We start from the raw sequence: 25,600 nt of genomic DNA on the forward strand, positions 1-25,600 counted from the left end.
ACAGATTACAAACTCTCAGCTGTGTCTGTAATCAAACCTCTGTAACTTTGCTTCCCTTCAGCAGCATCAGCTCATGTTCACATGTTGATTCATGGTTTGCTTCAGTTTTTGATGGACTGCAGAATATTTTGAAGGTTATCTGCTATAAAAAGCCAGAACAGGAAAATCTGCTTCATGTGTTTCTGTTTGATCCTCAGTGACTTTGACACAAAGGCCTCTGCTGTGATGATCACACCTCTGATCAAGTCTCACAGTGTCAGCTTTGTTTTTATACATATGGATATGTGCTGATAAATGATCAGAATTATAATATTTCCACTGTCTGCTCTGTGCCGTTGTCACGGTCTGGCTGGGGCAGCTGTCATCCCTGTTGGACAACGTGTCCCACCCCATGCAGCAGACTGTGACAGCACTGAGCAGCTCCTTCAGTGGGAGACTGCGGCACCCACGGTGTGGGACGGAGAGATTTCGCAGGTCTTTCCTCCCCACTGCTGTCAGACTCCACAACAAAGACTTTAACTGAACAAACACACACATCCACACATGTGCAATAACACTAAGTGCAATAATCTTTTCTGGCATCGTTGTATTTTTACTCAGTTGTATATAGCATTCGTATTCTATTTTTATCTTATTGTATATTTTTATTCTATTTTATTCTACTGTATATAGTATTTTATTTTATTCTATTCTGTACAGCTGTGTACTGTATTTATTCTTATTGTATTCTAATTTTTGCGTCATAACTTTTGCACTGTCCACTTCCTGCTGTGACAAAACAAATTTCCCACGTGTGGGACTAATAAAGGTTATCTTATCTTATCTTATCTTATGTGTTGCAGAGGAGGACTCAAACGCAGACCAAAACGTGATGTGGGTTAATAAAACAAGCCGTTTATTGAGGCCAGCAACGAGGGTACAAAATAATAGGGCATCGGTGAAAACTAAACAATAACTTATACTGGGTGAACTAAAACAAAACATGAAAAACCTTAACCACAGTGAACTGACAGAGAAACCTGGAGATGAGACATGGATGAGCAGACGACCTGACAACGAATGACTGAAAGCACACGGACTAAATAGACACAGGAGGATAATGAGGAATGTGGCAACACCTGGGGAACCAGCTGACACATGAACATAATGACGTCACAGTGGTAGAGTAAAACTGAACACGATGACCACAGAAACACCAGACCTCTTCACAATAAAACAGGAAACATAATGAGACGTAGACATGACAACCCGAACTTGACAAAGTAAGACACAGACACGAAACACATGAAGAGAAGGGGAGATTTAACATAGTTGGAAACACGAGGGGGAAAGAATAAGAACTAGAAACACTTAGGCATGATAACAAATGAACTAGAAAACCTGAAGGGCTTAAACTTAAACTATAAACATCAACATGAACTAAATCTCAAAACACTGGGTCATAAGACCCAGGATCGGGACAGCCGTGACCTTTGACCTGCTAAAGACAGTCAGCTGTGGATTATTCATTGTTGTGTCTGATACTTAGAACTGTGAGGAAGAACACTACACAGTTAATCAGGGTCCCCTCTCTCTGAATCAGGAAAGGTGGGCAGGCCGCGTGTGGGCCGCGGGCCATACGTTGAGTCTCACTGTTTGAAATGTGAACATTGTTCTGCTGCAGTCAATGGACTAAACCAGAGAAGAAGAAAACAGACTTTACCACGAAGATCCTCAGTGTGGATCAGTATAATATCAGCCTGATGTCTGCAGTTTAGTGTCAGCACAACTTTCACATCATATTCATCTCAGCACAACTAAAACATGCTGACTGACCTCAGAGTTTCAAGTCCACATCCTGGACTCTCCAGGAAACCACACAGATGCTTCACTCCTGGATCCTGCAGCTTGTTGGAGCTCAGGTCCAGCTCTCTCAGATGGGAGGGGTTGGACTTCAGCACTGCTGCCAGATAGTCACAGCTGATCTCTGACAAACCACAGTCCCTCAATCTGTATAAAGAATGAAAGATGTAAGTTTATTAGACAAAGTGTGAGCTTGAAATCATTCAGTGTTTCATCATCTGTTCAGAGCTGAAGAAGGTTCAGAATGTAGAAGTTTAGAAAATGGAAACTCCAAACAGCTGAAGCCAACAGGAAGCAGCTTCAAACAAACACAACAAGAGAAAAAAACTCTGAATGTTTCACATTAAAGTCGTACATTTCTCATTAAAACAGGACAAAGACTTGAAAAAGTCGTGTTTTTCCTTCCAGGAACCACAAGGCTTCACTTTTAAAGGTGAAGTGTGAAAGAAATGGACATATTTGAAGTCCAACACCTTTTTCCAGTCACATTATTAAAGCAGACAAACTACAAGCTCATTTTCATTCCAACAAGTCATCTTCTGACCTGGACTAACAACACTGGTCTCTATGTGCAGCTGGCTGTGAGACCAGTGCTCATGGAGCGTCTACAAAGTGCAACACTGAAAGAACATCACACACTCATTTGCTTCCATCATCCAACCTGAAGAGGAAACAGAGACGCCTCCCCTTCAAAGTAAAAGCTGCTCCTTTTGGACACAGTATCAAAGAAAGTCTACAGTATAACACAGAAAAGACAGAACAAAGTTTTGGTCGTTTTTAAATTGTGCAGAAATGAAACTACACTAAGCTCAATTATGTGACAGACATTTCATCCCATGTCAGTTTGGCCTCATCCTGGGCCGGATTATCCAGCACACACTCTGACCACAGGCCCAGGGGCCACGCACAGCTGGCTCCATCCAAGAGACAGGAAACAAACCAACACAATAATAAAAAGCACCATGTGATCTTCTTACATCTTCAAGACAAACATAGTAAAAACATGAGCATATTTGTTTCCTGATAAAATGATGTGACAGGTAGAACAGAGTAAAGTGGTGGTGTTACAGCCTTTCTCCCCTCTGCTGCCGAGGCTGTTAGTCTCTCCCAAACTCAGCTACAGGACTTCCAAATGAATGAAAGCAGCAGAAGTGGCTTTACAAATGAAAGAGGAAGAGGAGAAGAAGAGGAGAGGGAGGCCACCCTGACCATCACTCCAGCTGAAAACATCACACTTCCATTAAAGTTGGTGAGGAAATGTTGAGCAGGATGAGCTGCTGGCTAATCTGGAGGCTGTAGCAGCAGCTCACAGTCACAGTGGATTTCCACTCATGAAAAAGCTCTGGCTGCTTCATTTCTCATCTCATATCAGAGACTTTAATGCTTCACTGAAGCTGTACTGTGATGCTTCCATATCCCAGTGAGGCCTCCATAATGATTTCAGCTGTTCTGTACACACACTGTGTGCCCTGTATGGCTCAAAGTCTCTGCAGTCTGTTTTTATCTGCTATCATCAGATCTTCATCATCCTCACTCACATCCCTCACACACTCTACAGCCTCATCAGCACTGACTTTGGAAAGACAACATTTCTGAAAGCACTCAAACTTCTTCACATTTGTCTTCAGACACATCCTGAACATTTAGGAACTAAAGAAAGGTTCAAACATCAATCAAAGACCTGAAATAGGGGAGACCGGGGATAGTTGTAACGTGGGTCAGTTGTAACACTTCTTTTTTTTCTTTTTTTCTTTTTGGCCTGTCCCGTTTGGCTCTTTTGCCATCAGAATTGTTGTCTAAAGGCAAAGAAAGATGCCCAACGGATTTACTTTACCAAATTGATTGTGCAGCACATAAGATCAACAGAACACAGTGTGCTTTGAGGTAGGAGCCAAAAAGGGTGTAGTTTGTGGGTGTGATCACCCGTGTGTACACCTGTGAGCATGGACGCGCTTGTTTTTTTTAAAAGGTTCCTTCATGTAATGATCTGCTAGAGGGTGTGTGTGTGTGGGGGGGGGGGGGGGGGGGGGCACAGCCCCGTCCTCCAGGGCATGAAGCAGGTATGGAGGAGATCAAGACTCCAGACATCCAGAGGCCCCCAGAACACAAGAGACCAAGGAAGACCAATAGAGGGGCAGACATAAAGAGACGCTGTACACACGATCGCACTCCCCAAGCGTACTCTACAAACCGGGTCTAGGTACCCTTGCCCCTGGAGGGGGGAACTGCACCCAGACCCAGGTGGTATTACCCTTTTCCCTGCGGTGGGGGGAGGCAGACCGCCCCGACTCCGCAGCAGCAGGGAGGCCCCACACTCCAGACCGCAGTCGGACGGCCAACTCCTCGTCCTAGCCCCCCCGCTCCAGCAGGTCGCAGAGAACGGGGGTGAGAGAAGACTCCAAACCTCCCTCCACCCGCTCATTGTAGTGTTGATGCATGTGTGTTCTAAGGTGCATTTAAAACCCAGGAGGGCTTGGAGTTACCTGCCAGAGAGCAGCAGGTAAGCGCATGGTCCCTCCTGCTGGCCCTCAATGTCTACGTGTATTTAAAATTGAGAGGTGGGCAACGACGCCAGGGGTGGGGTGTACACCCTGATGGTACTTTGGATTCCGTGTATCGTGCCCACCCCCAAGATCCTATATGTATGTGTAATGAGAGTGTGAATAATGTGAATGTCTAAGTTGTGGGATAAAATTGAGGCAGAGGCAGCCAGAAGGGGACCGGGGGGGGGGGGGGGGGGGGGGGGGGGGATAGCCTCCTCTGCACCCTGGTGACATACCCCTACTCCAAGGTCCTGCATGTGTGGGTGGTTGTGGTGGAGCGGGAAGACGGAGGCAGCAGGAGATGGGGAGGGAAGGAAGGGAGGGGCAGGTGACCCCTCCCTGGGGCCAGCTCCCCCGCTGACCCCAGTAGGCACCCCCATACTCCGCGACCCGCCAGGGAAAGGGGGCCCAGGCCCATCCAGACCGGGGCCCAGTGCAGCAGCGCCTCCCGGCCCCACAGAGCCCGGGACAGTCCACCCAACCCCACCACAGAGAAAACTACACCCACCCCACCATCCACTCATCTTCCAGACTACATAAGACAATAAACACCCAGGCTGAGATCTTCCTCCACCTCTCCTGTATCTCCCCCTCCTGCAGAGGGAGCTCCTGAGGAGAGGAAAGCTCCTGCAAGATGTGACAATCTCCCCCACCAGTTGAAGAGCCCCCCAGGTGGCTCGATGCACCGGCGGCACCCTGCTCCAGGGGTGGGCCCCCATGCACCCACCCGCCCACAGCCCCGGCAACACACCAACCAGGACCCAAGCCCCCGAGGCCCGACCAGGGCCCCAGCCCAGAGACGGAGCGCCCCCAGAACCTCACGCCCATCCCGGACCCACCCAGGGGCAGCCAGGCTACCAGGTCAGTAACCCACGTCCGTCAGCACAGACCCTCCCCTAGCCCCGCTGCACGCAGCCGCGAGGAAACAGTCACCTGAGAGCCAACAGAGCCCCTAACCGGACATCAGTTGTAACACTTCTAATTTCTCCAATCAGGGCTAAGTTTCAAATGATGTGACTCATCCTGTGCATGCCCAATTCAGTTCTGCTATCACATGTGAAAAATCAGCACATTTTGTCAAACACAGACAATCTAACATGAAAAAAAGTAATTTGTATGCCAAAAAGTAAGTTTTTCTACTTTATTTCAATTTCTACTAGCATTATCTGCTTTGCAGTTAAACTGATAAAACTTAAATTATGTTATTTGTATGTCTATGGGGATATATTCTGTGTAGGTCTTTAGTGATAATGTTTTAGCTGTTGGCTGTAATGTTAGCTAGTTCGTGGCTATAGGAGTCTGGGTCAGTTGTAACAGCAACAGTCTGGGTTAGTTTTAACAATAATGCAGATGATACAACTTAGCACACTATTACTTTAACTTATATTAAACAAGTTTGTGAACGACATCAGCAGAGAGAGGTTCACTGGTCGCTTTTGTATATGCGGTTAATGCCATTGTCAACACAATTCCTCCACTGTTTGTGTTCCCACACATACATATGCAGACCTCTGTGTCAGAGATGGACCAGACCTGAAATATAGAAAAACTACAACAGCCGCAGTCAGTGAACTCACCTCAGAGTCTCCAGTCCACAGTTTGGACTCTCCAGTCCAGCACACAGAAGCTTCACACCTGAATCCTTGAGGTCATTATTTCCACTCATGTCCAGCTGTGTCAGATGGGAGGGGTTGGACTTCAGAGCTGAGGCCACAACTTCACAGTGAGACTCTGAGAGTCCGACACTGAGTCAGTCTGTGATGATAGAAAATATAAAATGTGTTATTATAAAAGCAGAAAATCTGCATTATAAACACAGACTGAATGTATATGAAGACAAAACAGAGTGAGGTCATAATCTGATGAATCTGCTCTTCACATCTGTGCTTCAGCTCCTCTTACTGTGTTTGACATGACACAACGATTGAGTCTCTCTCAGACCTGCAGACTTTTAATGAGAATCTTTGTTTGGCTTTAATCTGCAGATGAAGGAGGAAGATGGTGTCACATTTAGGCTTCCATAATGTCCACAGTCTGTCACTGAGATCTGATCCAGAGTCAGAGTGAAGACACACATTTGGACTGTTTCCTGTTTTGACTCCAGAACATTTTGAATGAGTTCAGCTCAGTGAAGAGTTCCAGCTGGAAAGATGATCTCTGTTTGCTACCTGCCGTCAGGTACGACTGTTCACGTCCACACGCAGGAAAAACCTGCTGACTGTTACCAAACGGAGCAGAAATCTCATCACTGGACAATAATGATGAATGAACTCAGAGCTGCTGATATCAGATCTGATTTCAGGGGAACTAAACACAGAAATGATTGGCTCATTTGAGCTTTCTGAGCCATTATCTGCTGCTGTGTCTGTCATGGCCTGGGTCTAGGGACCCAGGGCTCAGGCATTTTCAGTGTATGTTTATGTTTGTGTTTTCCGTGTGTTGTATTGGTTTGCTCTCCGTCTCTCCATGTGTCTCTGTGTGAGCTTCCGGAGGTGTGGGTTCGCTGAGGAGACTGCGAACCCGGAAGTGGTCTACTCGAGAGACAGCCGCACCTGCCGCTCGTGGTCCTCTGCCAGCTGCAGCAGATTACGCTCGTCTAGGAACGGCATTTAGGACTGCAGCTGAGCTGAGGCCGACGCTGGATCCTTGAGTCAGAACTCGTCAGTACTGCCGTGAGCTTTTACGTAACCTCCGAGGAAACAGATCCCCTGCTAACCCTCTGCCTTTTGTGTTACCAGGAATCGGGAGCGGAGTACGCCTCTAAAGTCACGGTGTGGGAATTTGAGTTTTTTGGAGTCGCCACCTTTCACTTCTCACGGACATCTGCACTGTGTGAGATTCAGGGAGAATCACCACGGGACCACAGTGCTGGGATTTTGTATATAGTTGTGTGTTTTTCACCTCCTGTAAATAAATCCACTGTCCTTCACTTAGAGTCTCGCGTTTGGGCCCTGCTTTCACTGTCACTCCACGGTCTGCCATCGCAGCCCGTGACAGTGTCGCTAGTTGGCAGAAAATGATTTGTATTCCTGTTCAGGGCTTCAGTGTTTATGAGTCCAGATCCAGGTGACAGCAAGTCAAAATGATGTTACCTGTCTGTGTCCAGCAGCAGCCTGTATTCACTTTGAATATTGTTATAACCTGACATGGATCAGTTTGTCTTTGATTGGTTTGTAAATGTCACTGTTTCCATTGGACCTGAGTGACGTACAAAGACAGAGAGGGAGAGAAAGGAGAGAGAGGATGGAGACAGCAAAGAGAGAGCAAACACAAACAGGTGAGAGTGGACAGGTGACCAAGGTCAGCAAACAATCAGAGAGCTTCTGTTTGACCCACAGTCACTGATGATGACTGCACATAACCAAGCAGTGTGTTACTCTGATATCAAATATGGATCCTGCTCTTATAATAATGATCATCAGATGATATTATTGTGTTATTTTGTAGCTGAATACGATGTTTGTGTGATTATCAGTGAAAGAAGCAGTGAGGAGGATGGAGAGAGAGAGAGGACAGAGGGTGAAGTTAGAAACACTAAAAGGATTTTTCATGGATTTCATGGATGATTTGAGTGATTTCCAGCAGGACATTTAAACATGTCAGTGGACGTCCTAAAGAACATATTCACTGATATGAAACGTGTCATTGAACAGGATTAATATCAGTGGAAACATGGTGGAAACAGCTGTGACTGCATGGATGTGACACACTTCAAATCTGTTCTCCACTCTTGGATTTGGGATCCATGGAGCTGCTGCTGAGTCTGTACAATAAAGGAATGGTGTGGAAGGTTGCAGCGTACGGACACAAACACTTTGTGGTTACAATCTGATTTTATTTTCAACATTAAACTACTAACCTACACTGATCAATGATGTTAATGATCACATCTGGACTCACCCAGCCTTTCTGCAGTTCCTCACAGCTGGAATCAGTCTCTGTCGTCCCCGCTCTGATGTTTTGTACTTCTGCAGGTCCAACTCATCCAGAACCTCCTCTGACATCTGCAGCATGAAGGCCAGAGCTGAGCACTGGATCTCAGAGAGTTCCTTCTCTGATCTGTTCTCTGACTTCAGGAACTCTTGGATCTCCTGAAATAATGAGAGGTGGTTCATCTCCATCAGACAGTGGAAGATGTTGATGCTTCTGTCAGGAGAGATTCCATCACTGTTCATCTCCTTCAGGTTGTTGATGACTCTCTGGATGGTTCCTGGACTGATCTCTGTCTGACCCAGCAGACCTACTAAGAGTCTCTGGTTGGACTCCAGACAGAGGCCATGAAGGAAGCGAACAAACAGGTCCAGGTGGCCATTTTTACTCTGGAGGGATTTCTCCATGGCTCTCCTCAGAAATACATCAAGTGATTGGAGATCTTTGTTATCAAAAACACTGGAAATCATCTTGGTCAAAGATTTTGGTTTTAGAAACATCTTCAGCACCTTTGTCTTCCTGTTGGTGTGACAGTGGAACATGTAGACTGCAGCCAGAAACTCCTGAATGCTCAGATGAACAAAGCAGTAGACTGGTTTCTGGAAGATCACACACTCTCTTTTGAAGATCTCTGTACAAACTCCTGAGTACACCGAGGCCTCTGTCACATCCAGACCACACTGCTCCAGGTCTTCTTGGTAGAACATGATGTTTCCTTTCTCCAGATGTTCAAACGCCAGCCTCCCCAGCTTCAGAAGAACTTTCCTGTCAGCCTCCGTCAGCTCCTGTGGACTCGTCTCACGTCCCTCATGGTACTTGTTCTTCTTCCTCTTTGTCTGAACCAGCAGGAAGTGTGAGTACATGTCAGTCAGGGTCTTGGGCAGCTCTCCTCTCTGCTCTGTAGTCAACATGTGCTCCAGAACTGTAGCAGTGATCCAGCAGAAGACTGGGATACTACACATGATGTGGAGGCTCCTGGATGTCTTCATGTGGGAGATGATTCTGCTGGACAGCTCTTCATCACTGAATCTCCTCCTGAAGTACTCCTCCTTCTGGGCGTCAGTGAAGCCTCGTACTTCTGTTAGCCTGTCAACACATGTAGGAGGGATCTGATTGGCTGCTGCGGGTCGGGAAGTTATCCAGACGAGAGCCGAGGGAAGCAGATTCCCCTGGATGAGGTTTGTCAGCAGCTGGCTGACTGATGACTTCTGTGTGACATCAGACAGCAGCTTCCTGTTGGTGAAATCCAATGAAAGTCTGCTTTCATCCAGGCCGTCAAAGATGAACAAAAGCTGAGAGACAGCCAGCTTCTCTGCTGTGACCTTCTGTAATGTTGGATGGAAAACATGGAGCAGCTCCAGAAGACTGTACTGCTCATCTCTGATCAGGTTCAGCTCCCTGAATGAAAGCAGAACCACCACACTGACATGTTGGTTCTCCAAGCCCTCTGCCCAGTCCAGAGTGAACTTCTGCACTGAGAAGGTTTTTCCAACACCAGCCACGCCGTTGGTCAGAACCACTCTGATGGGTCTCTGTTGGTCAGGTAAGGCTTTAAAGATGTCCTGGCACCTGATTGGAGCGTCATGGAGGGCGTCCATCTTGGAAGCTGTCTCCAGCTGCCTCACCTCATGTTGGGTATGAACCTCTTCACTCTGTCCCTCTGTGATGTAGAGCTCAGTGTAGATCCTGTTGAGGAGGGTTCTACTTCCTGTTTCATCACTTCCTTCAGTCACACGTTCACATCTCCTCCTCAGACTGATCTTATGTTCATCTAAAACCTCCTGCAGACCAACATCTGCTGAAAGAAAGAAAAACAATGAGACTAAAGAGAAAGAAAACTCTTCAATGTCTGAACAACACAAGAAGCCCAGTTTTCAGAAATGAGTCCATCAGCAGACAGATGTTCAGTCTTACTTTGTACACAGCTGCTCTGACTGGCTGTCTGCAGTCCAGCTCTGCTTCTGGATCTTTCTCCACACTGGGGACAGGAGGAGTCTCCTGATGAAGCAGACTGGTCCCAGTATGAGGAGATGCATTGTCTGCAGAACCAGTGTCCACAGCTGGTAGAGACTGGATCCTTCAGGACGTCCTGACACAAAGCACAGCAGGACAGCTGCTCCTCCTCACAAACACCACTCCTCTTCCTCCTCTTCTCTCTATGAACACATTTCTTTATCACTAAAACATTTACTGTCAGTGAAAAACATCCAGATGTGACCAAACTGCAGTTCCTCACAGTTCCTTTGATTTCATCAACACTAATGAGCTGCTCTTCCTGTCTGCCTGTCTCATTAAACACTGAGTGATGAATACAAACTCAACACTTCCTGCAGACTTCTGACTTCACAATAAAAGCTTTCCATCAGAGAAAGACAGTTATAACTTTCACTGTTTTACAGCCGCTGTGTGCAGATTATCTGGGTCAGTTCACTCTGAAGCAGCTTAGAAGTGTCCGTGTAGAGCCGTGGTCTGACACACAGAGACTTCTGATTTTCTCTATTTAAACAAACATGATGAAGATGAGCAGGTTTCTCTTCTAGTATAAACTCTGTGTCTCTCTGGCTGGCTCATGATGGCTTTTCAGGTTTTATGTTTTGCTCTCTCCTGCTAGCGTTTTGCCTGCCTGGGTGGAGCTTGTAATGGCCTCTCGCTCTTGGTCCACACAGTTATGATGATTACACCACCTGTTGCTGATTCACCTGGGCTTACCGGTAACCATTTAACGCTGCGGCATGGAGCAGTTTGTCGCTGGGACATTGACCCTCCTGTGTTCATGATCTCAGCTCTTTGCTAAGAAATCTCTCTCTAAATTCACCAGCTGGGTTAACTTTGAGTATATATTTCCCCGGACCTGGTTACAGACGCTTACCTGTGACTCCCGTGTGTGGCTGTGTGAGTGGAGAGCAGGACAAGAGTGACTGAAGAGGAGTGAGTGTGGACTCCCTTCCCTCTTTTCCCTGGAGCCCTGGACCCCCTCCCCAACTCACTGTACATATATAGAGCACTGTGGTTCACCCCTTGGTAAATAAACTGTCACCTTTTTGTTTGTCAGAACTCAGTCTGTGCTTGAGTTCCTCTGTTAGCCATGACATTTTGTTGGTTCTCTCTCTTCAGGTCCCTGTAAGTGTTTGATCTAAAACATTATATTTATTCTGCTTTGATTGTTTTGTGTGCTGAGGGACATTGTTGCATGATCCACTTTTTCTTATCACTCAAATATCCTGATACTTTCAGAAAGTTGGAGAGCTCTCCTGGCTTGCTTAGTCTTTGCTCTGTACTGCAGTACTTGCACTGGTTTCACTGGACAAGTCTGCATGTGAATCTACAACTTAGAGCTGGGCGATATAAGATTTTTTCATATCACGATATGTTTTTTTCATTTCAGGCGATAATGATATCTATCATGATATAAGCCAAATAACTATATTTGTAAGATTTAAATGTGCCGTTGCTCACAAGTAAAATGTGAAATAATCAGCAGCTTGTTTTTATTTAAATATTTATTTCCCATAATAAGTTCATCCATTAAGCAGACGCTAATGGATGGATGAAGTTCAACAGGGTAGATGTACTTAAGGAACATGAGACTTTTTCAGATAAATAAAGGCAAATATTGCAAACTACACAAAAGGCAGCCGCTAAAGCGTTTAAGTTTCAAAATAGAACAAACGAAACAGACTAAATTGTCAATTCCACTTAGAAACAAAATATTAATTCTAAAAATAAATCTTAGTTTGTTTTACAGAAGAACAGACAAAACTGACTAACTTTTGTCAATATCAAATAAACTGAGAACTAAAAGGAAATTCTCAATCTCTCCTTGTTGTATAGCTTAGCTTTTCAAACAGTTTTAACAGTTACTTTAGTCTGACAAAAGCTGAATGACGAATTAGCGCTTCCAGTCAGAGACTGAGGCTACGTCCACACGTACACGGGTATTTTTGAAAACGGAGATTTTCCGTTTTCGTTTTAAAAAATAATCCCGTCCACACATAAAGGCAGAAATGAAGGAAAACGCTGCTATGAACATGCCAAAGCAGCAGGTGGAGCTAGATTCCTAACCGTGCAGAAATGTTGGCCAATCAGAAGTCTAGAAGCCTCGGTGGGAAAAAGTACCGTAAACAAAGCTGGGGCATAGAAGCAGAACCGAGTCGTATGTGTGGACGGACAGTAACTGTGTGTATATGTAAGCATTTAAACACTGCAGAGAGTAGAATTAACAGTAACAGTATTGTAGAAATTCATTTCACCGAAACAATAACGTGGCGCACAGTGTGACGCATGCACCAGTTTATTGTATTTCCAGACTTGCTTTCGGCACAATTTATAGTGCACGCTACTCTGTTTTTCGTCAGACTTGAAATAGCCGAAATACCTTCACACTACGGAACTTCTGTGGCTCTTCCGTTCGACAATCTCTCCGGCATTGGAACCATCATCTGTTTTCTCTTCGGTCACGCTCGGTTGATTTTTCTAGTCGGCACACTCATTTCCTCCATTACCCGCTGGCTCCATTACCCGCTGGCTGCTTCCCAAACAAACACATGTGCGGCTTGGCACTTGTGCTGTACGTAACAAGTCACGCGACGTGACGCTGCGGTTGTGATTGGTTCGGCTCTGCGCTACTTAATTTGGATTGGCTGACCTTTTTTTTTTTTTTTCCTTTTTTTTTTTTTAAGAGGACAAGAGCGGCGAGGTCTATCGCGATAGTTTAATTTCTCTATCGAGTAAAAGTTATATCGCGATACATATCGTTATCGTTCTATCGCCCAGCTCTACTACAACTGATCTGACATTGTGGCACAAACACAGTAAACAAACACTACGAGCACCTAGTTTCATGTGCAGTGGCTTTCTTCTCATTCTGTTACTGAACACTGTATGAAAAGCCTCTCACTGCCAGCATCCTTCCAGCCCCACGACAACAAGACCAACTCACATCTTTACAACACCAAGAATTTTTCCCCTTTTCTTTGGAGAAACTGAGAAGCCAATAGGATTGTAGCTCAAACTGCCCACAGTCCTGCTTCATCACTGCTCACTCCTACCTGTGTTGGTGCTCAGTGGACAGTCATTAGGGTTGCCAACTCCCCTGGGTGGGTCCGGGATGGGCGTGAGGTTCTGGGGGCGCTCCGTCTCTGGGCTGGGGCCCTGGCCGGGCCTCGGGGGCTTGGGTCCTGGTTGGTGTGTTGCCGGGGTTGTGGGCGGGCGGGTGCATGGGGGCCCAGCCCTGGCGCGGGGTGCCGCCGGTGCATCGAGCCACCTGGGGGGCTCTTCAACTGGTGGGGGAGATTGTCACATCTTGCAGGAGCTTTCCTCTCTTCAGGAACTCTCTCTGCAGGAAGGGGAGATATAGGAGAGGTGGAGGAAGATCTCAGCCTGGGTGTCTATTGTCTTATGTAGTCTGGAAGATGAGTGGATGGTGGGGTGGGTGCAGTTTTCTCTGTGGTGGGGTTGGGTGGACTGTCCCGGGCTCTGTGGGGCCGGGAGGCGCTGCTGCACTAGTCCCCGGTCTGGATGGGCCTGGGCCCCCTTTCCCTGGCGGGTCGCGGAGTATGGGGGTGCCTACTGGGGTCAGCGGGGGAGCTGGCCCCAGGGAGGGGTCACTTGCCCCTCCCTTCTTTCCCTCCCCATCTCCAGCTGCCTCCCTCTTCCCGCTCCACCACAACCACCCACACATGCAGGGTCTTGGAGTAGGGGTATGTCACCAGGGTGCAGAGGAGGCTACCCCCCCCCCGTCCCCCCCCCCCGTCCCCTTCTGGCTGCCTCTGCCTCAATTTTATCCCACAACTTAGACATTCACATTACTCACACTCTCATTACACATACGTATACGATCTTGGGGGTGGGCACGATACACGGAATCCAGGTTACCATCAGGGTGTACACCTCACCCCTGGCGTCGTTGCCCACCTCTCAATTTTAAATACACGTAGACATTGAGGGCTAGCAGGAGGGACTATGCGCTTACCTGCTGCTCTCTGGCAGGTAGCTCCATGCCCTCCTGGGTTTTAAATGCACCTTAGAACACACATGCATCAACACTACAATGAGCGGGTGGAGGGAGGTTTGGAGTCTTCTCTCACCTCCGTTCTCTGCGACCTGCTGGAGCGGGGGGGCTAGGAGGAGGAGTTGGCCGTCCGACTGCGGTCTGGAGTGTGGGGCCTCCCTGCTGCTGCGGAGTCGGGGCGGTCTGCCTCTCCCCACCACGGGGAAAAGGGTAACACCACCTGGGTCTGGGTGCAGTTCCCCCCTCCAGGGGCAAGGGTACCTAGACCCGGTTCGTAGAGTACGCTTGGGGAGTGTGATCGTGTGTACAGCGTCTCTTTATATCTGTCTCCACGTTGGTTGAGTGTGAAGTGCATATGAGAGCATGAGGGTGGGAACGGATGTTTGTATCTGCGTGTGCCTGTATGTCTGTGTCTATACAGTGGGGCAAAAAAGTATTTAGTCAGCCACCGATTGTGCAAGTTCCCCCACCTAAAATGATGACAGAGGTCAGTAATTTGCACCAGAGGTACACTTCAACTGTGAGAGACAGAATGTGAAAAAAAAATCCATGAATTCACATGGTAGGATTTGTAAAGAATTTATTCGTAAATCAGGGTGGAAAATAAATATTTGGTCAATAACAAGAATACAACTCAATACTTTGTAACATAACCTTTGTTGGCAATAACAGAGGTCAAACGTTTACTATAGGTCTCTACCAGGTTTGCACACACAGTAGCTGGTATTTTGGCCCATTCCTCCATGCAGATCTTCTCGAGAGCAGTGATGTTTTGGGGCTGTCGCCGAGCAACACGGACTTTCAACTCCCGCCACAGATTTTCTATGGGGTTGAGGTCTGGAGACTGGCTCGGCCACTCCAGGACTTTCAAATGCTTCTTACGGAGCCACTCCTTTGTTGCCCGGGCGGTGTGTTTTGGATCATTGTCATGTTGGAAGACCCAGCCTCGTTTCATCTTCAAAGTTCTCACTGATGGAACGAGGTTTTGGCTCAAAATCTCACGATACATGGCCCCATTTATTCTGTCCTTAACACGGATCAGTCGTCCTGTCCCCATGATGTTTCCACCCCCATGCTTCACAGTAGGTATGGTGTTCTTGGGATGCAACTCAGTATTCTTCGTCCTCCAAACACGACGAGTTGAGTTTATACCAAAAAGTTCTACTTTGGTTTCATCTGACCACATGACATTCTCCCAATCCTCTGCTGTATCATCCATGTGCTCTCTGGCAAACTTCAGACGGGCCTGGACATGCACTGGCTTCAGCAGCGGAACATGTCTGGCACTGCAGGATTTGATTCCCTGCCGTTGTAGTGTGTTACTGATGGTGACCTTTGTTACTTTGGTCCCAGCTCTCTGCAGGTCATTCACCAGGTCCCCCCGTGTGGTTCTGGGATCTTTGCTCACCGTTCTCATGATCATTTTGACCCCACGGGATGAGATCTTGCGTGGAGCCCCAGATCGTGGGAGATTATCAGTGGTCTTGTATGTCTTCCATTGTCTGATGATTGCTCCCACAGTTGATTTTTTCACACCAAGCTGCTTGCCTATTGTAGATTCACTCTTCCCAGTCTGGTGCAGGTCTACAATACTTTTCCTGGTGTCCTTCGAAAGCTCTTTGGTCTTGGCCATGGCGGAGTTTGGAGTCTGACTGTTTGAGGCTGTGGACAGGTGTCTTTTATACAGATGATGAGTTCAAACAGGTGCCATTCATACAGGTAACGAGTGGTGGACAGAAAAGCGTCTTACAGAAGACGTTACAGGTCTGTGAGAGCCAGAGATTTTCCATGTTTGAGGTGACCAAATACTTATTTTCCACCCTAATTTACGAATAAATTCTTTACAAATCCTACCATGTGAATTCATGGATTTTTTTTTTCACATTCTGTCTCTCACAATTGAAGTGTACCTCTGGTGCAAATTACTGACCTCTGTCATCATTTTAAGTGGGGGAACTTGCATAATCGGTGGCTGACTAAATACTTTTTTGCCCCACTGTATGTCAGGTTGGGTATCAGACGCCACCTCTCTGGGGACATCTCAGGCCCTCCAAGGTTTGGAGGCCTATCTCCCCCCACCACCACTTCCCCTGCCAGTGGCGGACTCCCTCAGACACCGGTGCATTGGTGGTTCTTTGTGTCTGGGGGTGGGCGTCCAGGTACACGGGCGGCCGCTTATCGGGGCCTGGAGCCTGGGGCTCGCTCGGGCCACTTCGGAGGTGGGGTGCCCCCGGCCTCTCGGCCTGGGGCTCGGTCACTCAGGCACAGCTGGCTGCCGGCGGAGCACACGGGCGCGTCACTGCAACTCCCCCTGGCTTCTGCTCCGCGGCTGCTGGGTGAACCCTCATCTGGGACTCTCCTCAGCTCTTTCTGGGACAGTGGTGCAGCTGCCCCTCTGTTAGTCTTCCTTGGTCTCTTGTGTTCTGGGGGCCTCTGGATGTCTGGAGTTTTGATCTCCTCCATACCTGCTTCATGCCCTGGAGGACGGGGCTGTGGCCCCCCCCACACCCTCTAGCAGATCATTACATGAAGGAACCTTTTAAAAAAAACAAGCGCGTCCATGCTCACAGGTGTACACACGGGTGATCACACCCACAAACTACACCCCTTTTGGCTCCTACCTCAAAGCACACTGTGTTCTGTTGATTTTATGTGCTGCACAATAATGTTTAATATTTAGTATTTACTGTCATATTCCCATATATCATTGTGATGTTGTTTATTCTATTACTCTTGTTCTCTTCGGCTTGTTTTCTTTTTTCTTTCTCAACAGGTGATCCAGGTGATCAATATATGCATTTTTTTTTTCCTTTTTTTTTTTTTTTTTTTTTAGATTATTTATTTTTTTCCTGCCCATTCTGTTGGTTTTTGTTTCTTGCCCTTCTCCCCCGTCCCTCTTCCCAGCTGTTTCTCTTTCCCTCTTTCTTTCTCTCCTTCTTTCTCCAGTCAAGTCTGTCCCGTATAGAGGAAGTGAAAATAAAATAAACAATAAAAGGTGAATCAAATGGACCATTATGGCAAGGCCGGGATGGTCAATTTGGTAAAGTAAATCCGTTGGGCATCTTTCTTTGCCTTTAGACAATAATTCTGATGGCAAAAGAGCCGAACGGGACAGGCAAAAAAAAAAAAAAAAAAAAAAAAAAAAAAGGGTTGCCAACTCCCTGAAAAATAAATAAGGGACACCTCGTGGCCAGGGCCGGGCAACCTAGTTGTCTTCACCCTTCCCAGTGTGGTAGCTCTTTTTTTTGTGTGTGAAATTATTTTTTAACCATTTGACTTGAATTTGATTTAAGCAGATGCATATTCTTTGTGATATGACCATATGGGAAACAAATGATCATTTAGCCATTTATTTTTAGCTCAAAATGACAACATTAACACAGTAAAACAGGTCTCTTTCTTAAACAGAAGCCTGTCATGCTTAACTTTTGAGAATAAAAGTAAATCTTTCTTTAAAAGAACTCTGTCCTGCTTAACTTAAAATTATATAAATTAATAGAAAGCAATAGAACGAAAAATATTCTTGTAACAGTGCACATATAGTGCATTTAGTACAATTGGCTTCAGTTGAGGTATTATTTCAGCTTTTCTAATGCTAATCAGCTGTTCCTGTTTGTAAACCCGCTTGTTCCCATGATTACGCATCATAACTCATCATCATTATTCATCTATGTATTACTTTTATGTATTAGTCATCTATTTGTTGTAATCATCTATCCTTGCAGTTGTTTATTACACAAAATAAATTATATTATCACACTTCTGGCCACATAGCGCTGATATTCACTGCACATGCCCATTTTAACCTTAACCAGAGGGTTTAAAAAACAAACCAGTGTTTACATACCATATCTGCTTCTGCCGTGGCCTGGTGGACAAAAAATTGGTTAAGGGTTCCCTGAGCTTTCACGCCCCTCATGTTCTTCTTGTGCCGTGCCCACCATTAGAAGCATGCCTATGGAAAAAGTGCGCCGGCACACAGTGCAGTGCGCTTTATAGGTGTTATGGTGACCTTTTTCCAACCAGGTGTTTTCCTTTTCCCATTCCTCCCTGTACTTTTGCAGCCTTTTTTTCTTTCTCTGAGGGGAACAAACATTGCTGCTCTAATGCTGGGCGCACACTGTGCGATTTTTGGCCCATTTTGAGACGATTTTTGAGTCGTGCGACCGATTTGGTGATCGGCCCAATTTTGGCCTTCATCGTGCATCGTGTAGTATACGTGGGGTAACGAGAAGCGATTAACACCTCGAGCAGCTCCCGATCATCAATCGCTCGTGAGCCGCTCACACTGCTCACGCGCAAACACGTAAACGTCGGTGAAAAAGACGGAGCAGCACGGCTGTGCAGCGTGTGATCTGGACACAAGCGATGGAGGCACAACTTGTAGAACTTTGGAAAGCTCATCCGAGCCTTTTCGATGTGGCCTCACAAAATTATCACGACCACAACAACCGTGAAAATAGTTGGATTTACATCGCTGCTCATTCACAGCTGCCTGATTAATGTGTTTCATTAGCAATTTAGCAAAGTTGATGGTGGTGGTGTGTCTGTGTGAGTGAAAGACAGAGAGAGCGACAGATTTTCTGTTATAACCTTCATGTTATGGAGGCACAGTGTGAGCACTCAGGTCGCATCAGAGCATCGGGCGGTATAGTGTGAGACCTGCATCGTGACCTACCAACTTCTAACCCCTGCGAGTCAATCGTGCAGTTTGAGCAGGAGCTGAATAACGTGACTGAAAAAATCGCACAGTGTTTGCCCAGCTTTAGGTGTACTGTCGTCCGAGACTTGCACCGCAGTGTCGGCGTTTGTTTCCCTGTTGGCCATGCTTCTTGTTGTGGTCATTTGTTGTCTTCCGGTATTTTCTCCGCAAGCGACCTTTCCTCGACCAATGAGATGAGCGGTAATCTGAATTGTCATTCTCGAATTGTCATAAGTGTGCTGTCAGCTCATTGGTCACAAAGCAGGAGAGGGGCTGGGAATTATGTTTTCAAACAAAGCGTTAATTCCATAAACATTTATAGACTACTTTTGATTCTCACTGTATTACGGGACAAAGTGCGTCCCTTATTAGCTCAATACGGGACGTGTACTTTTGTTTCTAAATACGGGACGATTCCGTTTTTTAAGGGACGGTTGGCAACCCTAACAGTCATAGCCTGCTGCTAGCATGAATGCTAAACGTACTGCTGTGGATGATCAGCAGAAAAAGATGTTGTCAGTTTGACTGTTTGCTGTATTTAAAGTGTTTTTCTCAGTTCGTCTGTATTCAAAGTGCATTCGGGGCTTTAGCTGACAGCTCTTTGTGCTAACAAACTAAACTCTCTTAGTTTAAGCCAGCAGACTTTACCAAACACAAAGCCTGCTGCTGCCTCCATGGGTTAGCTTGTGTGACTGGTGTTTACAGCAATGAAATCTAAATCACACTAATGTGTCCTCCAAGGTGTTTGGTGGGAGCACTGAGTGAAACATAAGAGCTCTGGTTAAGCCTCATCAGCTGGATAGGCTGTCCACCCTAGTCCAGGCTTTAACTCAAATCTCTGATTGGCTTTCTAACAATTACCTTGTTAGAACAAGACAGAGACCATGATCATAGCTCCTCCTGATCTATATTCTAAAATCAGTCAAGTCGTTGCCCCTTTCTGTTCTTCTGCTAAGCCAAATATTCGAAATCTTGGAATAATATTTGACTCTTCTTTGGGCCTTGACTCACATGTAAAGTCTCTGTCTCGTTCCTGTTTCTTTCATTTAAGGAATATTTCTAAACTGCGACATATGGTCTCCTTAGCTGAACTGGAAAAAATTGTCCATGCATTTGTGTCATCGCGTTTAGATTATTGTAATTCCCTGTTTACCAGCTTGGATAAATCATCTCTTTCTCGCCTCCAAGCTGTACAAAACGCAGCAGCCAGTCTACTAACTCGCTCTACCCAGCGAGCTCACATCACTCCTATTTTATCTTCTTTACATTGGCTCCCAATAGATTTTAGAATTCGTTTTAAATGATTGTTTTAACGCACAGAGCACTAAATGGCCCCAGATTATTTATCCAAGCTTCTCACTAAATACACTGCTGCTCGCTGTCTCCGCTCACAGACTCAGAGTTTGTTGGTTGCTCCCAGAACACGTCTGAAGACGAAAGGGGGCGGAGCCTTTCAGTCTGTGGCACCAAGGCTGTGGAACAGTCTACCTCTACAACTACGTTTGGTTGACTCTGTGGGATCCTTTAAAAAACAGTTAAAAACTTTACTGTTTAAACAAGCTTTCTGTTGACCAATGCTGTTTACATTTTTATATTTTTAATTTACATTTAAACTCTATATTGTGTATATTGTGCATTTTGCTATTTATCGTACTGTTTATTTTAATCTCTGTGTGCAGCACTTTGTGACTACCTGTCTATGAAAAGCGCTTAATAAATAAACTTTACTTACTTACTTACTAAAATAACAAACAGAGCTGTGAGAGCAACTGAAGTGATAAAAATACTGTTTGAAGATAAAAAACACTTTGATGTTCTCTCGTCACCTAACAAAGTCCAAACCCTGTGAACTATTTTAGCTTTAATAATTGTGGATTCAGGTGTCCTGAACCCATCTTTGGACATTTGTAATTAAATATTTTAAAACTCCATCAGAGACTCCTGATGTGGCTGTTTGGAGAAGGAAAAGAGGGACAAAGTGGAGCGTCGAGCTGAGGCTTCATTCACTGCAAACCTACAGTTATGTTTCCTTATTTCTGCTGTTTGCATGTTCACAGCTGAAATAAAGCTGCCTCTTTGACTTCATCCTGTTGTGTTTGGGTCCAATCCTGCCTGCCACACAGCGCTACAGGACAAAGTCTAAGATTTTTATCTTTTTAATGAATCTTTGGTCATATTTATCCAGGAAAACACAAACATGTAAAGGAGTCATCACAGTTCTCTGACCTCGTTGGTCCAGGTTCAGCACTGAAGTCTGGAGGGTCATGTTTGGACCAGTCACTCCTCACAGACGGACAGCTGGATCCTGCAGACTGTGACCTCTGACCTCTGCAGACACAAACATGTTTTATTCAATGATCAATTCTCTGATAAAGTGATTGAAGCAGCTGTGGTCACACAGACTGCAGATAATGCAGCTGTTTCCTGTCAGTAACAGTCCTCTTAGATTAGAGTTCAGCTTTTTACAGGAAAACAAATGTCCCTGAATGCAACAGTGAGACACAGTCTGCCTGTGTGGCTGTGATAGCTGCCGTTAGGAGCGCTCATGTGTTTGCAGTTAGACGAGGAGATGTTACCATCATGGACACGTTAACAAATCCTGCAGCATCACGTGGCACAAACACTTTGTGTTCCTGTCATCTGCAAGCAACAGGAAGTTCATTAATAAAGGCGGGATGGAGACGTGACTGTGATAGTTCTCCTTCATCCAGCTGTTACACACATCTGGGCGCACACGACGAGCCTTTGTCTAATACAGCAGCTGCTCTCTGAACACTTTTCTGAAGAGGAGCTGCACAAACCTTTGTTTGCTTTCTAGAGCAGCGTATCAAAGTCAAACTACCCACTGCTAGCAGCTGTTTCTATCATAGTTTAGGATCCAGATGTGTGAGGTCTGAATTTACACCTCTGATTAAAATACATAGTTAAAAACAGCTAATTGAGTCCAAATGTGTCTTAAAACCAGATAAACTGACAGTTACAGCTGAGCCTGTGTGTCCTTGGAGACACTGCTCTGCTACAGAGATGCATTTTAGAAACCAGGAAACATCAAAATCATTTAAATCAGAGAGTTCTTGTTCCTAACAGCTCACCTCTCTGCAGCAGAGACAGGCTGGGATTTAAACTCAATGATAAAATCTTACGCCTAAATTAACTTTACTGTTAACCAGTTTTCATGTTTCTGTAATCCACCAGTGTGCTCATGCTTTTTTAAGTGAAAACATATTTTAATGATCAAATATAATTATGTTTGTTATTTGTGGAGTTTAAATGTCCTTGACAGAGACAGATGATGATCATTATCCTGCACTGTGGTCTCAGGTTTGGTCGAGCTAGCACAAAGAATGGCTATGTTGAACTTCCTCCTGGGATCTACACTAAGAAGTGAGTCCAACATTAGCAGGGTCTCTTTCCTTTATCTGGATTCACTTTAGCATTCACAGTCATGTGAAGCTTGTTATTAACTCGATAAGTCAACCCAGGGTTTCAGCTGAGCGCTCACATGAAACACATGGTGTTGGCAGCATCTGATCAATCATATTCATGGAGACGTGTATCAGCAACAGAGCAGCTGAGTCTGCAGAAGGAAGTCAAACTAAACCACAGGAACAATATGAGGAGATTACACACATAATAAAATACTAGCAGTAACACAGCTGCTGCAGACAAATCAGTCGTGTGATCGTGTGTGAGAGGCGAAGGACTGTAAAGGAGTTTGGTGTTAAAAGCTCTGTATGAATGTGGGAGACTTTGAAGGGCTTTAAAAAGGCCAATATGAAATAAAAGGCAGCAAAATTGCTGAGTGTGAAAATCACCAGACTTATCAGACCTCTGTGATTAAGACCTGTAAGAACACCTATTTGTACTTGTTGGCATTATATCAAACACACACGTATATTAAGCCTTTGTTTGAACTCTGGTTGAATTTTCTACCTACGGTGTGTGTGTGTGTGTGGATGTCTCGACCTCAATTGCACTCTGTCTCACCTCTCGCCTACTAAAGCTCACACCCAGACAGAGGCCACTCTCATATGTGTAACAATTTAACTGAAACTATATGTGTAATATATTGAATAAATGCTTTAATCAAATGCCACTACTCAAAGCTCAATAAAAAGGATATGAACGAATAAAAGATAATAATGAATACTTGTATCATATGTGTTTTGTAAGCGTGTAGGCAATCCTTCCATACCTCTAAGTCACTTTGCACAATAGATCGGCATCGCGACATCGCGCCAGACGAAGCTTCTGACCATCAATTATCAGACTGAGCTTAAACTCTTTAAAAGCACAAACTGCAAGATGTGTATAAAAATAGTTATAACTGCGCCTGGAATAAAGGTTAATATGGGATTATGATAACACCTGTAAAACAAGTTTTAATGTAATACCAACAGCATCAATAAATGCTTTGATGAAATGATGATTAATGCAATGGTAATGATAATGGTTATGACAGTAACAGTAACATATTTCCCTGATCTCCACACAATAAATGTAACAGCTTCATGAGACAGGAAGGAAAAAATGGAAATGTTAAATTAAAGACATGATGAACAATCTCATAAAAATAATGTACTTACTCTTTGTCACATAACAGTCTTTTGTTAAAGTTTTCAATAATACCCTTTGACATGTTGCTCTTTAAAACACACTTTTACTCCCTGACCTTTGACCCAGTGTGACATGTTGACTCACTACCTCAGACAGCTTAAAAATAGTCTTTTTGTTTTTTGGTGCTGCCTAAAAGAACCGTAAAATATCTGTCCTATATACAGTTATGTTCATATATTTTTGTGCTACATCAGGAAACTCAAAAACATAGTTTGTAATATTTTAATCCTTATTTTTAAAACTGTTTTTGTCATTTTTCTTCTCCCATTGCATCAAAAATCATTATTTACACTGAATAAATGAGTCAGCAGCTCTCTTACATTGTTGCTGCAGGTTCATTACTGAAGTGTGGAGGGTTTCCTTTGGACCCGTCACTCCTCACAGACACACAGCTGGATGCTGCAGATCCTGCTCCATCCTCTTCCTCCATCTTCTTGATGTCAGGGTGGAGTTAGTCTGAGAGGCAAACACACACACTCAGAGGTGCTGTTGTACTGGAAGCATCACACTGACGGGTTTCTAAAGTTCTCATTGATCATTTCATGGAGTTTCTGTGGTAAACACTGTCCTGTGACGTATGTGTTATGGTGAGGGTCATGAGGGCTAACCAGCCCCACTCCTTACTCCTCATATTTCAGCCTGAAGCACAATAACAGCCTAAACCTAACCAGGGCCCTATTTCAGGAAGCCGGTTTAGAAAACTCAGAGTGAAAAACGATACTCAGGGTTGAGTAACCCCAAACTGTCCAACTCGGAATATTCGGTTTCAGAAAGGCTGATAACAAGTAGTTCAGTCAACGCGGAGTTGCTTTAACCCCAAGTTAAGTGCGCGCACGAGGATACATAAAGCCCTGATTAGTGGAGCACAGATTAAGCGAGTCACCATGGAGACGGAGGGAAAGAAGGCGCGGTCAATGTATTTTACAGCGCTTGAGGCCGAAATTCTGATGGCAGCATATGCCGATAACATGCAAATTTTGCAGAAAAAAAGTAACACAGCCTCAGCTGCAAAAGAAAGGGAGCATGCATGGCAAAACATAGCCGACAGAGTCAATGCGTGAGTGTTAATTTAAACATTGATCTAGGGATTCCCACCCATTTAACACGTTATGTTATTATATTTTATTTTTTATTTTATACATTTTATTTTGTGATGTGATGTGAGCACAGGTGCAACCCAACAGGCCCCAAACGTTCCTGGCAGCAAGTAAAAATGAAATATAAAAATATAGTCCAAACAGGTAAGGTGTAATTGTATTATGAGCCATAGTGCTTGGTCTGTTTGTCCGATGTCAATCAATTGCAGTTAGAGGCTACATTAATTTTCTTTCTGTAAGCACTTATTGAAATTATCTGAGCACATTACAAGTAAATATTTGCTTACTCTGTATGATCAAATGTGACCCGTTATAGCCAACAGAAAAAAAGCGGAGGCCCGAAAAACAGGTGGGGGTCCTCCACCACCACCACTCACAGAGCCTGGCCACTTGGCTTCCACATTTGTGATAATGTTGGCAGCATCACATATGATCTTCACAGTGCAGAGAACACAAATTAGCATCCATTACTATAATGAAATAATTTGTTAGTTTGAAATGCTACAGGGAACTATGTACCTGTACATTAATGCTGTGGAAAGACTTCCTGTTCACATAGTCTCCTTCATTTACTGAAGGAGCAATGATTGGAATGTGAGTGCCATCTATACAGCCAATCACGCCTGGGAACCGTGAGAATAAATGTAAAATTTAAGTAGTAGTTCAAGTATCACCACATCATGAATTAAGTTTCGTTCATCCTGATACCTGCAATTTTGTGGAATCCCTCTTTGATAAATCTTGTGGGTCTATGACCGGGGAACACCACAGACGAGTGCAGGAAACGTTTCAGTGCAACTGTAACATTCCTGACTGCCCGACAGACGGTAGCCTTGGAAACGTGCTCAGCGTCACCAAT

At 45.1% G+C, this 25,600-nt stretch overlaps 1 protein-coding gene across 1 annotated transcript; it reads right to left on the reverse strand.

Annotated features, from left to right (window-relative positions):
- Positions 1 to 1,919: 1,919 nt before the first annotated feature.
- LOC120733291 (protein NLRC3-like) lies at positions 1,920 to 24,330 on the reverse strand (the record flags this gene model as incomplete). The annotated part of the gene is made up of 6 exons (XM_040031384.1): positions 23,965 to 24,330; positions 21,254 to 21,355; positions 10,367 to 10,471; positions 10,230 to 10,297; positions 8,286 to 10,113; positions 1,920 to 1,989 (listed from the first exon to the last, which is right to left on the reverse strand). Coding segments are annotated over exons 1-6 (2,283 nt in total), but the record flags the coding sequence as incomplete, so codon positions are not given.
- Positions 24,331 to 25,600: the final 1,270 nt, after the last annotated feature.

Source organism: Simochromis diagramma, unplaced genomic scaffold (assembly GCF_900408965.1).
Source record: "Simochromis diagramma unplaced genomic scaffold, fSimDia1.1 OVJJ01000435.1, whole genome shotgun sequence".
In the NCBI taxonomy this organism is placed as follows: Eukaryota; Metazoa; Chordata; class Actinopteri; order Cichliformes; family Cichlidae; genus Simochromis; species Simochromis diagramma.